Source organism: Acinonyx jubatus, chromosome A2, assembly GCF_027475565.1.
Source record: "Acinonyx jubatus isolate Ajub_Pintada_27869175 chromosome A2, VMU_Ajub_asm_v1.0, whole genome shotgun sequence".
NCBI classification, from domain to species: domain Eukaryota; kingdom Metazoa; phylum Chordata; class Mammalia; order Carnivora; family Felidae; genus Acinonyx; species Acinonyx jubatus.
In genome coordinates this window covers 5,214,591-5,229,504 of record NC_069383.1, presented here as the reverse complement: position 1 = coordinate 5,229,504, position 14,914 = coordinate 5,214,591, and the positions used below count along the sequence as shown (strand labels likewise).

Genomic DNA, 14,914 nt, shown 5'->3' with positions numbered 1-14,914 from the left:
TTTCAGCACTTATACAAAAACAGTGTAACAGTTTATAAAAGTATCATTAAATTACTCAATTCAGTATATCATCATGAAGCAGTGAAAACAAGATCTAGAGAATTGACCCTATGCTCAAATCACCACAGACACATGCCAACACAGGACTCCAAACTACCCCCCACGGGAAGACTCCCACACCTGCCACACCATCTCTTCCCCTCACTCTACAAATTTTAAATCTAGGCTATCCAATTTCAGCTCTCCAGAAACATGGAGAAATTCAACCCTTAAGTCTTATGTGGCAACTAGTTACAAGCAGGTCGAAGAAAACAGATCAAAGTAGGCAGATTTGTACAAAATGAGAAATTTGGGGGCACGTGGGTGGCTCAGTCGGTTAAGTGTCTGACTCTCGACTTCGGCTCAAGTCATGATCTCACAGTTCAGGAGACTGAGCCCCAGGTCAGGCTCTTTGTTCACAGTGCAAAGCCTGCTTGGGATTCTCCTTCTCCTTCCCTGTCTGCCCCTCCTTAACTCTCTCAAAATAAATAAATAAACTTAAAAAAAAAAAAAATGTGAAGTTGACAGTAGACTGAAAGGTCAAGGATTTACTCTGAACGGATGTGCTGAACACATGTTCTGTGGCGACCTCCACAGAGATGAGGACAGATATGGCCCTAGCCTTCAGACAGTTCACAATCTAAAGGCAAAACCGTAATTACCCAAACAAATATCTACGTTTGTGCCACACACTGCAGTGAAAAGCATGGGGCTGGGCGAGGAGGTGGAGATTTGCTAACCGCTGAGGAAATGACAGCGAAAGCGGGACCGGGTCAGTGAGCACAAGGCAGCCAGGTGGAGGGTCATTCTCCAAACGTGTGTGCAGGAAGGGCTAGGCAAACAGGAGCCCAGCTGGGGAAGGGAAGCAGGCAGGTACTCCTCCCCCACGGCCCCTAGGGTGAGAAAAAGAATTCTGCTCTCAAAGTGGGTCACAGATTGCCAGAGAAGTTCAGGGAGGTAGGGGTGTGGCTGAGATCCATTCAGATTATTTTCCCATCACCACAGAGGAGGGTTTTCTCCTACTGGTTCCTAGCCATTGTTTCTAAGGGTCGAGGCCGATCTGCTTTAGAAACGCACACACGCTGCAGAACCGTACTTACGGAACTTTTCTAGAGGTGACATACCCTGGCTGTGTATGGGCAGCAGCTGAGGTGCAGGCGGTGGGGGAGGCTGTGCTAGCGGGGTCGGCTGGGCGGTCGCAGGACTAAGCACAGCGGTGAACAAGTCTTCAACATCCTTCCCTCCAAGCTCTGTGAGACAGAATCGTAGCGGTAATGAGATGAAGAGACTACCGAGCCAAAGCACCTGGAATGCCATTGTCAGAAACTCGAAATACAGAACAGAAATACCTGGAATTTTATATAACTTTCCAAGAATTGCTCCTAGGATAAAATAAAGAAATAGAAACATTAACAACTACCATTTCAACATACGGATACAAAATAGCATTTGACACAGAAATGATCAGAACAGAAGTTAAATTATAAAGAAGCATGCAGAAATCTTTGAAAATCATATTTACTCATGTCTTTTAGAAAGCCTAGATGTAGGGCAAATATTTTACCATCTGTGACCATTTTGTCTAGCTCAGGACTGAGGATTCCGTCTAGCTGCTCTTCACTTAGCGGTCGTGAACTGGGATTGACACTTGGCTGAGGCAAAGACGATGCATCATCAGCGACAGGACCAATATCTATGCCGGCTGGAGGGGCAGAGTAAGTAGATTAAAAGCGAATCCTGAAGAGTCACGTAAAATGCATGACACTGTTTACTGGCATTAATACATGACAATATGATTAAAACGGAGCAATGAAAAGTTTGCAATTCTAAACTAATCAGGATTCTTGTATCAATCTGAATAGTCACATCAGGAAAAATCAGGCACGATGTATTTGTAAACTTAGGTGCCATTTAAAGTTATATTTTCATCGAAGAAAACACATCTCCTGAGGAACAGAACAACACTCCTGAGTCTGAACGTCCACAAAAAATAAGCACCACATTATTACTTTGGAATCTACAAGAAGATTGAATATACAGTATTCAATATACAGCCAACTGCTTTAACTTGGAAAATAGTGGTTTCAGATGTATAGCTCAACTATCATATGTAGTGTAGGACACAGGAGGGATAGAATCTCACGTAATGAAATGCTCTAAAATTCTCAATGGGTAGTAAACTTTATCCTTTTGTGAGTAATTTCAACTACAGACCATGTTTTGGAAATATTCTGTAGTCACAAAACAAGACATTGCTTATGTTCCTAAAATAACGGGCTTTGTTTGGTATAAATTGGTTTTTAGGCAAAAGTCACATTTAAAAGTGGTCTATCATCTACTTTATCACGCTCTCTCAATACTGCTGCCATTAAAAACTAAAATGTAGTCTGCTCTTCTTTGATCCTACATTAGGAATTAACTCTCTAACATGTGGGTAATATTATAAATCGCATATTAACAAGAATAAAATCATCCATTAACAAAACAAAACAAAACAAAACAAAAGAGGAGCTGCTGGTAAAGTCATCCACAGCACAGCACAGCTGCACCATGCTTCAGCTGCACGCACAGAGGGAAAGCAAGGATGGGTTAGTGACAAATTAGCACTCTAGCAACACGCATGCACCTACAGGCTGTTTCAGCTGAAATCACTATAAAAAAGAAGACTACTTCTAGTCAGCCGTCATCCATTACTCAGTTTCTTACCAAATGGAAAAGGTGAGCTCTCAACCTGGAAAGTGCATAAATCAAGACCTACAAGACCCAAACCAAATAAAATGGATGATTACCACGGGACCGGGAAGTGAGGGGCAATGCAAACAAAAGAAGAAACAAGATACAGCAAGACTGTAGGGCAACAAGCCTTAAGTTTGATGCAATTAGAAAGACAACAGAAATTAACTTGCTATTTCCTCTCCTAAAGCAGAAAAGCTGAGGTAGATCAAATAAAATGATGAGTTCTTTGACAAAGCCAAAACAAACGTTTTTTCAGTTTCAGAGAAAAGACTAAACTTGTTCCACACACACATATACCTCTCATCGTATCATAAAACAGACACTAGACAAATATAGACATATATACCTGAATGATCAACTGATTTTGCAAGGTCATCTGAAATTATTCCAAGAATGTCATCATCTGTGTTTAAGACTTCAGAAATATCAGCTAAGGGGTCATCAGTCGTACCTAAGCATAGCAAGTATATTTTTAAAGTCTCAATATTGTCCTAGACATTACATTCTAAAACACCCTCACTCATTCAACCACTCACTAAATATCTAAACTACACAGAAGCTAAGTGCTAGAATCATAAAAAGCTAAGATTATTACTTCTAAAATAAGGAATTTTTCAAAGACAGCACATGCCAATGTTTTGAATAACAAAACATTAAAAATTAAGACTTTTTTGTTTTGTGACTAATGTATATCAACAATAAAATAAAACTTAAAATAAAGATCAATAAAATAAATAAATGCAATAAAAGTGAAACAGAATGCTATAACAAAGCAAAAAAATGCATTAAGAAAGTAGCATCTCTAAAAGTGACATCAGAAAATAAAACACAGAAGATAAATAAAATATGAAAGTCAAACCCATTACTTAGAAGTTTCTTGTGAAGTATAGTAGGTACGATATAGTTCGGTGCCTGCTTCCAACTCTGATCTTAATACTGATTAATCGTTCACTTTTTTATCCAAAAAATGTCAGTACCCACAGAATTATGTCGATGGACTATGTTAAAAGGCATTGTTCCAGCCACCGGGAATTCAGAATAACCAAAACAAAGTGCATGCCTACTTGACTTTCACAGAAGGAGTTAATAAATAAATGGTATCAGTATAAATGCTATGAAGAGAACAAGAAGGAAAAAGGATAAGAATAAGATGTGGAGGTGACAAACTATTAGATAAAGTAGTCAGGGAAGACCTTTTAAAGGACATGACCAAGGGTAAATATAAACGGAATAAGGGAGTGATACGCAGGAAGACAGAGCGAATACTCCAGGCAGAGGGAAAAGCAGATGGAAAGACTGGAGCAGGAAGGGTTTTGCCAAGTGTGGCCAGTGTGGTTGACTGTAGTAATGGAGACAAGGAGTGATAGGAAATGAAAAAGGCAGCAAAGTGAGATTATGTATGGTTTATAAGTCATGGTGAAGACTGAGCTTTAGTCCACAATATAAAGAACGGGAAGTTGGCCGAAGGCTGATGGCTCGCAGGGCACAGGACTGACTCTTACAGGGAAAGTGCCGGCTGCCTGGGGGCGGGGGGAGCGCCAGCAGCATGGGAAGTCTAGGTGAGAAGTGGTGATGCGGCACCAGAGCCGCAGGGAGAGGGGAGACAGGACATGGCTGACTTTGGGATACATTTTGAAGGCAGAGACAAGTTTGTGGATGGTATCAGGTGTGTGGTGTGAGACAATGAAGAGTGGAGGAGTTCTCCAAAGGCCTCTGGACTCATCAGTAAGACAATCGATTAGCTTTAATAATTACATCAGTCATTTAAGTTAAGGTACATCTGAATGTTTTAATCCAGGTCAGCTATGTTTTTACTTTAAAAAGGGGGGAGGGCCCATAAAAAACGGTAAGATTCTAGAGCAAATATCCCTGTAAGACACAAATAGTCTTGTCCCACTGAACAAACACTTGTCAAATAGAATTCATACATACAGAAGATTATAATCTTTCAAAATGAAAACTTGTGTAAATGAAATGCCCAAATATTTGTTAAGGGTTTAGAGAAATCAGCTTACCTCAATAGTGTATTCTCTAGACATCTGAAGGAAAAGTCAAGTGGATAATTCATCTAGGGATCGTGTGTGTGTGTGTGTGTGTTAAACCAACGGAATTCTACATAAATTACAAGGAACATTTTTTTAAACCACGTTTTCAAAGTTCACCCCACTTGACAAAAGGGATTTTCTATCCTACTAACACATCATTAGAACTGATGGAATGGACTACAATGAACGAAACCCAACAACAACAAGCCACTATGACTAGTTAAGTTGCCCATTAGACCGTCAAGAGTCGTCCAACTGCAGAGAATGTCCGTGTCGTCTGGGTTCCAGACTGGGTTCTACTCCAGCCCTCCACACTTTGGCTTCGTCACCCAACCATTCTCAGCGGCTTCGTGAACTTATCCATGTTTTCTCCCGCTACAATATGCCTTCTGCCCAGCATCAGTCCTCTTCCTCATAAAAACTCAAGTGCAAGTAACTTCTATCTAAATGGATTTTCATAGTAAGGTACCCTTTGAAGGGTCTACAGGTCTTTCATTATGTATTTTAACAATACATAGACATGGATAAGAGCAGCTAGGTACTGAAAACAACAGAATTAAAATGATCTGCCAAGATTAAACAAATAAAAAGCATGGCCTTCAGGTCACTCCTTTAACTTCACTGTTGCTCACAATAAGGAAGATTGGACATCCTGTATGCGTACAAGGGAGTTGGTAAGATTGCTTCTAATCATTTCAAGAAGTTAAAAGACTGCATGTCAACTAGGGTAATGCCAGGTTAATGGAACTGTAACTACTTAATATATCAAAAGTCATCTCTCAGTAAAAGGTCACCTTAAGATTACTTCCAAAATTGAGTTATAAAATTTACTGAGTAAAAACTCTAATGGCAAAAAGGAAGCTTGTCAGAAAAACATTAATTTATAACTGATAGTGAGATAAAAATCTGGAAGTGGGGGAAAGTTCTATGATCACAACTCCTACATGCTGAACTACTTAAGCTTCTAGATCTTTGTTGACATTAACAGTACTTTATAAATGTTATTTCTCATACCTTTTTCTGCTTCTCAATAGTCCCCATAGTCACTCTACCTAGGGTAGGGGTTGTCAATACAGGGCACATTTGGCAACATTTCTGATCATCACGACATCATAAGGACAGAGGTGCTAAGTGTCCCACGGGGCACCACAGCGCCACCCTCCAACAAGGACTTCTCTGACCCAAACAGTAGTAAGTGTAGTAAGTACTGTGTAGTAAGAAACTGTGATGTAACACAACATACTCCACCGTATTAACACAGTCTGTCAGTCAGTTCCTGACTACAGCATTCTTTTGTTTTCCTCTTTTGAATTTCTTACGGCTATGAAATTAACAAAAATCTACCTCGTTTAAGTCAAAGACTGTTACATTTATTACTCCTCAACTATGACAAAATCACACACCTCTGTACATTATCCGCAGCATGTTATAAACTGAATATTTTCCTTTGCAACTCTTGATTTTGGTGGTAGTTACACAGATAAATTTCTTTACCAAATCTTCTAGACCTGTCCACTTAAAATAGTTGCATTTACTGAATGCAAATTATACTTCAATGAGGCTGATTTTTAAAATGCATATGAGGCCAAAGTAAAGCATTTCACAGGTTTAATTACAAGGAATATGAATTCCATATGGTGAAGAACACATCTGCAAATTATTCCACATACCATGGGTTCCAGGTTTTGCTGGAGTTGATGATGAACTAAGCAGTGGATCTAAGGAAGGATCCAAGAAATTTGTGCTCATGTTTGTTTTATATGAAAGTTGAGCCGTATCTTCTGGTAGATTATCTAAACTTAGCCTGTTTTGTCTACTTGTATCTAGAAGATCTTTTCCAAAGAAAGCTTCCTAGGTAAAGATAAGCACATACGAAAATGACTTAGTTGTAAAGTTCTAAGAGGGTTAACAGGTAATTCTGCTGTTTTGACAAGAAGGCAGAACTAACACAAAAACTTGGTATTCAAGAACACAGAAACTGAACATAGAAATATATAAACAATTTAGAAATAACCTGTCAATTCTTTTATATAGATTTCCCCTTATTTTTAAACAAATTTTTATAGTTTTACTAGAGACAAAATTATGCATATAAAACCACACAATTGTACTGAGATACAATAATCCAATAATTCCAGGAGATTCGGCTACAATTAAATTTAAAAATTGATAAATTTATAATACCATTGGCACCTTCATTCATATTATAAGAAAAACTAAAGCTTCATAAATATTATTAATACTTACAGATTACTTGCAGAGAATAGCACAACGGTTTGATCTATAGCTTTAATATTTACATACTTCAGGTAGATTTAGTAACCTCATATTGACTCACATAACCACATTAAAGACTTAACATGCTATAAATCTGAAAGAGGGTTTTTATACTCATTTGAAACATAGTATGTGCACAAAATGTACTGCTGTTAAAGGCTTTTGGCTTTTCATTCACTTACTCATATTAACATTTCTCCGTTTCAATGTACTTCCACTAATCTAGAGACTAGTGTTTCAAGCTGTGTTCCTTACAATGCAAGGACCTCTCCAAAACTTCTCAAGGATCAATAAAGAGGACAAAAGGAAGCCCTTGGAACTCCGCCGCCCCCCCCCCCCCGCCCCCCTCCACTTCACTTCAACCCAACAATTCCGCTTTAGTCTATTTTCTGTAAGGTGGTCTGTCTGGAAAAGGGATCCTTTGTAGAGGCCAATTTTGAAGAAAATCAACATTTAACACACTCTTGCAAAAGATACATATACAGGAAAAGGCTCGCTGCAGCATTTTTTTATAGTACCACAGGAGGAAACAGCTTCAATTGGTCTGTCAAAAGGCATAGGACTAAATAAATTACAGACACCCAAACTATAAAACACATCAACATTTTAAAAGGACATAGAGCTATGCTATCAAAGAAAAGCTCTGAAATACAGAATTAAAAGAAAACAGGTTGAATGATATGTCCAGCAAAACATAAAATACAACTAAGATTACTTTCACTCATAATTTAATAATAAATTAAGAGGTTCTGAAAGGATAAATAACAAACTGTTAACAATGCTAACTTCTGAAAGGGGATGGGGAAGGAGCTATTTGTGAAACCTGATCAAGGTGATGATGTATTTGAAATTTTCACATTTTTTAAATGAACAAGCTGTTTCAGTATGAAAAAGACATTTGAGGGGCGCCTGGGTGGCTCAGTCGGTTAAGCGGCCGACTTCGGCTTAGGTCATGATCTCATGGTTTGTGAGTTTGAGCCCCGCATTGGGCTCTGTGCTGACAGATCAGAGCCTGGAACCTGCTTCGGATTCTGTGTCTCCCCCCCCCGCCCTCCCCTTCCTCCTTGGCTCTCTCTCTCTCTCAAAAATAAATAAACATTAAAAAATTTTAAAGGAAAAAAAAAAGAAGTTTGAAAATCAGCAAAGCTGACCACTGGGTAGAGGATGGTTTGTTTCTTATACCAGCGATACTTTTATCATTAGGAAAAATGTTGAAGAGTAGAGCATCTTAAAATTTAGAAACCATTTATTTCATGCCTTCAGTATTCAATCTGACATCATGATTAGCAACAATTTTTTTAATAACTCATGAAGATTTCAGTGCTAATTATCAAAAACTGTAATATTCCTATTAATTTGATGGTTTTATATTAATTTTATATAAAGGAATGGCTTCACGTGGTTTCTAATTTGACAATGTGACTCCAAGAACCAACCAGAGATTTTAGATCTACTACAGGGGCTCCTAAGGTAGACAGGAGCACTAGGTCTTAGGAGACCACACAAATCTATTTGACAGATTATACAATTATTTATCGTTTATCTAGACACTGTTATGATTAATAAAGAAAAACTGGAAAAATGGCTGAATCCCTGTGGCTTTCATCACTATGTACTCCCCCAGTCAATGGGGGAAATTACAGCTCTACCTCAAGAAACAGTATCACTACAATGGCTTCCTCCATATCGCTCCCCACCCCGCCCCCCGGCCCCCACCTCAAGAAAAAACAAACCCATTAGGTACTACTGATGCACACTGGAGGAAACAGTCCAGTTCAGGAGATCAAGATTACAGCAGTTAATCAGGAAATCAGATCCACTACTTTTAAAGGCTCTTTTTCAATGTATGAAATGGTCAGTTTTCATATGTTCATAAACAGCCAAAGAAGATCACACTCTACAGAAGGATCAAGGAAAGGAGGCGGGGGGAGGAGAAGCAGGTATTCTACTCAATATTCTCAAGAAAGGATTATTAAAAGGGACAACAAAAGGATTATTAAAAGACAACAAAAAGGATGCAGTTAAAGAGAATCTAAACAATAAAGGTGGGAGTATTTTCTGACCAATACAATCACTATTATATGGTTAAAAAGAAGTTACACAGCTAGGTATTTGAAGGGAATATGGGAAAAACAAAACATACTCTTAAAGACTGACGACACGTACGGCACAAGTATTTACACACATAATTCTTAATCTCTCAACATTTCTTGGCACACAGGTGTCGATGGGAATGAGATCACATCGCTAACTGGCAGGAGGGCCATACTCAAGCCCAGGACTCCAACCTTAAAGGCTCAGCTCTAAAACGGACACTGCCCTCGGGGCCCCTGGGCGGCTCAGTTGGTTGTGTGTCTGATTTTGGCTCAGGTCATGATCTCACAGTTTGTGAGTTCGAGCCCAGCAATGGGCTCTCTGCTGTCAGGGCAGAGCCTGTTGAGGAGATCTTCTGTTCCCCCTTGCCTCGTGCCCACGAGTGCTCGCGCACGCACACGCTCTCTCTCTCTCTCTCTCTCAAATGGACACTGACCTTATGGATCAGTTGTCTAATAAAAACTTACACTCATGTATATTACCACATACTACATATTATGCTTACAAGTTTATTAAACAAAAAGTTTATTAAACAAAAAAACTATTCAAATGAGTAGATGATTTTTATACTTCTCATCATTAATTTTTTTTTTAACGTTTATTTATTTTTGAGACAGAGAGAGACAGAGCATGAATGGGGGAGGGTCAGAGAGAGGGAGACACTGAATCTGAAACAGGCTCCAGGCTCTGAGCCGTCAGCACAGAGCCCGACGTGGGGCTCGGACTCCCGGACCGCGAGATCATGACCTGGGCCGAAGTCGGCCGCTTAACCGACTGAGCCACCCAGGCGCCCCTATACTTCTCATCATTAAAAAAGAAAACTGAAGAAGCTGGATATTAGCTGAGAAGAAATGTAACTTTTAAAGCAGTTAAACCATTAAGAGCCAACTGGAAAATTAAGGTAAAAAAATAAATGCAAGCAATAATGAGGCCATTATAATGGCTCATTATAAAGGCTCAATAATGAGCAACATGTAGGCCATTACTGTGTGGGAGGAACAGATCAGAGGAACACTCACCGACACTGACATTAGGACAGACACTCAAGAACAGTCTGTTCCAATTCTACTCTCACATCTGAAGACAGAGAGGCCCAGGAAGGAGGACTCCCCTGCTCGGGAACCTGAATCTCAGTCCTGTATCTCTAATACAGGGCCCTTTCCAGTACAGCACATGGCCTGGAGCTCCTCTGTGACTTAACGCTTACAGGATAAACCAGAAAGATTTCTATTTTCATGGAGCCTACACCTATCAAAGAATGTCTTCACCCTGACGGATGTTTTTCTGATGTATGTTTTAGAAGACAAAAACAATTCTACTTAAAACTTCGGATCACTGGCCTCTGAAAGTGGTAACCAATTATTAAAAGCTGTAACTCTGGCTGCTAAAAACCCAACTTTATTCAGTGACTATAATTACTCTAACCTGGAGCTGTCCATAGGACGTGGGTTTGGGGAGCACACAAGTGCGACTGCTTTGGAAGAATGAGCTTTTCCCAGTTCAAAATGTCCTTGTATGTCTTATGAAACATTTAGAAGTGAAAAACTGGGATAAAAAAGAACTTTTTGAAAAGTACCAAAACACAAAAAAGTAAATGTTAATTTTTATGGGCTTCTGAAAGGTAAACCTGGCATTTAAAATATGTAATTAAAAACAAAACGAGTAAAACATTAACAAAAATAAAGCTATTTTTCAAAACTTAATACATTACATTTCTTTTGTTAATAAACTATACAATATAATGTAAAGCAAAATATTACTTGTAAATAGGCAGGGAACGTTTCTTCAAGCTTATTTTTCCTTTTTCGGTATCTCTTCTTTATTTTTTCAGTGTTTTCAGTAACAGAAACAGATTCATCAACTAGTGTATCTGGTAAGTGCTCACTCCAGCCTGAAACAATAGTCACATTTATAAATATGTGATGTTCAATATTGTCAGACAAATCCACCCAAAGTAACTTTACAGCTTACCAACATACACAGATCCATATAAACAAACAAGCTTTTTCTTTTTTCTCTCCAGTTTTATTGAGATATAATTGATGTACAATACTATGTCAGTTTAAGGCATACAACATGACTTGACAGACACACTTTTTCACAAAAAAGATGTCAAAGCAAGTTTATTAGTAACTTTTAAGCATCATAAAAAATTCATTGCATGTCTATTTAGTATCAGTATATGTTTACTTTTGTCTCTTAATGAGTATTTCCTTACTCGCAAAGCAGCAAACCGTTTCCTTTAACATCAACATTTTGTTAAAAATTAAAATAATAAAAGTACTCAGTGCTTATGAGTATGGGGAAATGGCTACTCCTATACTTCTAAAGGCAACTAAAGGCAGGAACAATCTTTCCGAAGAGTTTACTGGGCATATCCAACAGAAGTCTTTCGGAAAGTGTATTCTTCAATCCAGCAATTCCAAGTTCAAGGATTTATTGCAAATTAGGTTTCTGTAGTACATATTATACTAACATATCACCACCTACAAAAAACGCTTGTAAATATGCTATGAATGCTCAATCTTAAAATCAATCAGAGAAAAGGAAATAAAACAAAATTTTGATCTATGAAATTAGCAAAGAAGTAAGTCCACTACGTAGAGCAGATAAGTGAGCAATCAAATGACAGGCTCATGTTCCCAAGGCAAACAGTACATCCCTCCTAAAAATCAATGTGGGCACTTCTGTTGCCAGAGTATGTAAGGGAACTGACTTCTAAAAACAACTACAAATGGTGGATAAACATTTTTTTTAACTATCTTTTTAAATGTACCAGTAATCTACCAGAAAATAAAGAATCCTTAAAGACCAACAAATTAAGGTAAGACAGGAACCACAGAAAGAATTAAGCAAAGAACCAAGTAAAGCTCTCTGAAGTTCTGCTAAAATGCAGTGACCTTGAGCTCAGGTTTTCAGAGCCTCCTGAGCAATGGGAGACTAGAAGACCAAGTTCAAGGCCTCTCCTTCCTCGGCATAGTGATTAACCAGAGGTGCCTCCCATAAAGTGATAAAGGTGAGACCCTGAAGGATTCCATGCTCAGAGTTGGCATAACAAGAAATACACCCTCCCAACCCCCTCATCCCCCATACATCACTCACCTCCCCCTCCCCCTCTCCACCACCAACCGCCAAGAACTTGTCAACTTGTCAGGGAATTTGGTGCTGGGTAGAAAGGCAAAAAGTGAAAATCTTCCCTGAGAGTTCATAAACTCAATATAACCCTAATATGTAAGAAATCCGGATTTATAGAATACAGGTGGACCAAAAAACTTCAAGCTAAGAAATGAAGCTAAATTCTTTAAGCTAAAGAAGTACTGGGGTGGTAGCACCTCATGTTCCTGGTGGTAACAGACACAGTCTCTGAAAGAAGCCACCTGCAATTCACTCCTCAACAAAGTTCAGAGAATGTTCTAAAAAATATGAACTCACAGTAAAAATAAATACATAAACAAAAAGTATCATGTGTATGTATGTATCTATGTCACACAATAAACACAACGAAATGAGGCACTATGGGAAAGGGCAGGAGAGGCATCTGTAGAATCACACATGTGCACAGGCTTTAATACTTCTGCTCCGTGTTACTTAGACACATAAGGAAGTAACAGAGGACTGAGACTAGGAAGGAGTAAGCTATAGAGAAACGAGAAAGTATCTTAGCACTTAGCAATTCAATTCAGAAAGGGAAACAACGCATAAGAAAATAAAAACTCAATGGATCACTCTCGATACGACACGTGAAGGGATAAAACACTAACCTAACAGAACTAAACTATGACGGCAGAATAGAGAGAGAAGGAAAACACAAAACCAGGCTCATCGAACATGTCACATTTCTTAGGGCTTATTATATTACAATCATACTGTTACAGTCATATTAGGAACTCCTTTAAAACCATCTAGTGCTTCCTTTTAAAAATGCAATTTGTAATTTTCATTAATTCACAGGTTAAAACCCCACCTCTTAATAATGGAAGAACTCCAATCAGAGCACATGCTGAAAACATATCCTACAGAAAGCATTTAAAATACGTACAGCATACAGACTGTGACCATACCGACATAAAGTGTTCATCAGAACTAATTCTCAAGCTGTGACTTAATGATTTAGTGTTCTTTGAGGATCTAAGTGAGGATGACAGAATATTAATTGGAAGACATATTTCTAAAACATTATACAATTTGGTTTAAAATTGTTGTAGTACCCTGTCACTTTCAACAAAATAAAGTCTCCAATTTTATACCAAGCAGCTAAGACGGGCGAAGAAAGGCCTTTTGTGAGATGATCAGGAAGCACCTGGTTTAACTAAGTGATTCGGTCCCTAACCTGTTTATATTTCACTTAAGACAGAAAGAAACTTGTTTTAAAAAAATCGCAGAGGAATATACTCTGTTGGATTTAAATCTTTTTCTTTATGAAACCTCATTTCTGTATTATAGGTATGAACTCCACAGGCACTCACAACCATGATCAGTAAGAAGCAATAAGGCTGTGACTGCAGCATTATTTAGGACGGTTCTTTTCCATAGAGACAACAAGAAAAGGGGTTAAACAAAATCAGTACCATACCATCATCTCTGTTAGGTAACTGCTCAGAAATAGAGCCTGAAGAATCTTTTCTAATGACAGATCTTTTCGTTTTTCCTTGCCCGGTTCGACTTCTTTGCCGTACCATAAATCCACCGATACCTAACCAAAAAAGAAATTGGTCAGCCTTGTAAATAACTGATTGCTCTCTGTATTTTCAAAGTAGGGTGATACTGCTTAGATACTGAGGCATTTCCCAAATTCAATATGGGCTACTTTAATCATTTTTATACACAAGAGTTTGAAATAAGCAAATTAAAAGAGGTCAAAACTACTGTTACCTTATCACTAACCAAACAGGTATAAAAAGACATTATTAGAGTATAGAAAGACTGCGTGCATTTCCTCTTCTAAGCAGCATCAGAGTAAATATTACAGTAAATTATACTTATTTAGCAGATATTAAGTAACTCAACTATCACCTTTCAAATTATTTGTACATTAGCTAAAGAGAATAAATACAAGACATAAACAAAACTAGATGATCCAAACAAAGTCAGTATGACTTCAGGGGTAATGTGTCTACTTAAGGCCCTTGGACATGAGACACATTCAGCTCTATAATTAAAAGCAGAAATTCTAACTCTGGTTCCTCTGTGACTTTGGGCAAGCTATCTAATTTTTAAGTGTTCCCAGTTCCCTCACTGATAAAACAGGGATGGCATCTAACTCCTCCTCATACATGCATCATAAGGATTAAATAACTTGCCAGACGTAAAGCCCATAGACTAGAGCCTGACACACAGTCAAAAGTAAGTCGAACCCACTTTGTGACCTAATGGCTCCCTCAGTCACAGAGATGACCTTCACGGAAGGCAGAGTCAAAGGAAAAAAACACAATAAATGTTAGCTCCTAGAAGGAGTTTGCAGTGTCTAAAAACGTATCTATAGTAATAAGCCTCCAAATTAGGAAGAAATGAAGTGATTTTCATGCAGTGACTTGGACGAAGCTAATCTAGGTCCTTGTTTCAGATGTGGCCCACCTGTAAGGAAAGTTACCTTCTTGAGGTCTTACAGAATACATACGACAGTGAGAAAGGTCTTCCTTGCACCTCAAAAGGTATTTACAACACTCTTATCAATACAATATAAGCAGCTAGAAGATTAAAGACTGAATTGATTCGACTTAATG

General features: G+C 38.3%; 1 protein-coding gene across 11 annotated transcripts in view; it reads right to left on the bottom strand.

Moving 5' to 3' along the window:
* Positions 1-14,914, bottom strand: part of KMT2C (lysine methyltransferase 2C) — a 283,712-nt gene that overhangs the window by 52,881 nt on the left and 215,917 nt on the right. For 9 of the 11 annotated variants that reach the window (XM_053217833.1, XM_053217834.1, XM_053217831.1 and 6 more), the window contains 8 exons: positions 13,765-13,884; positions 10,952-11,082; positions 6,491-6,671; positions 3,122-3,226; positions 2,746-2,793; positions 1,604-1,741; positions 1,389-1,421; positions 1,140-1,289 (listed from right to left, as the gene is read on the bottom strand). In XM_053217833.1, the coding sequence (XP_053073808.1) occupies positions 1,140-1,289; positions 1,389-1,421; positions 1,604-1,741; positions 2,746-2,793; positions 3,122-3,226; positions 6,491-6,671; positions 10,952-11,082; positions 13,765-13,884 (906 nt within the window). The remainder of the gene's footprint in view (positions 1-1,139; positions 1,290-1,388; positions 1,422-1,603; positions 1,742-2,745; positions 2,794-3,121; positions 3,227-6,490; positions 6,672-10,951; positions 11,083-13,764; positions 13,885-14,914) is intronic. The other 2 variants (XM_053217838.1, XM_053217832.1) reach the window with 2 other exon arrangements.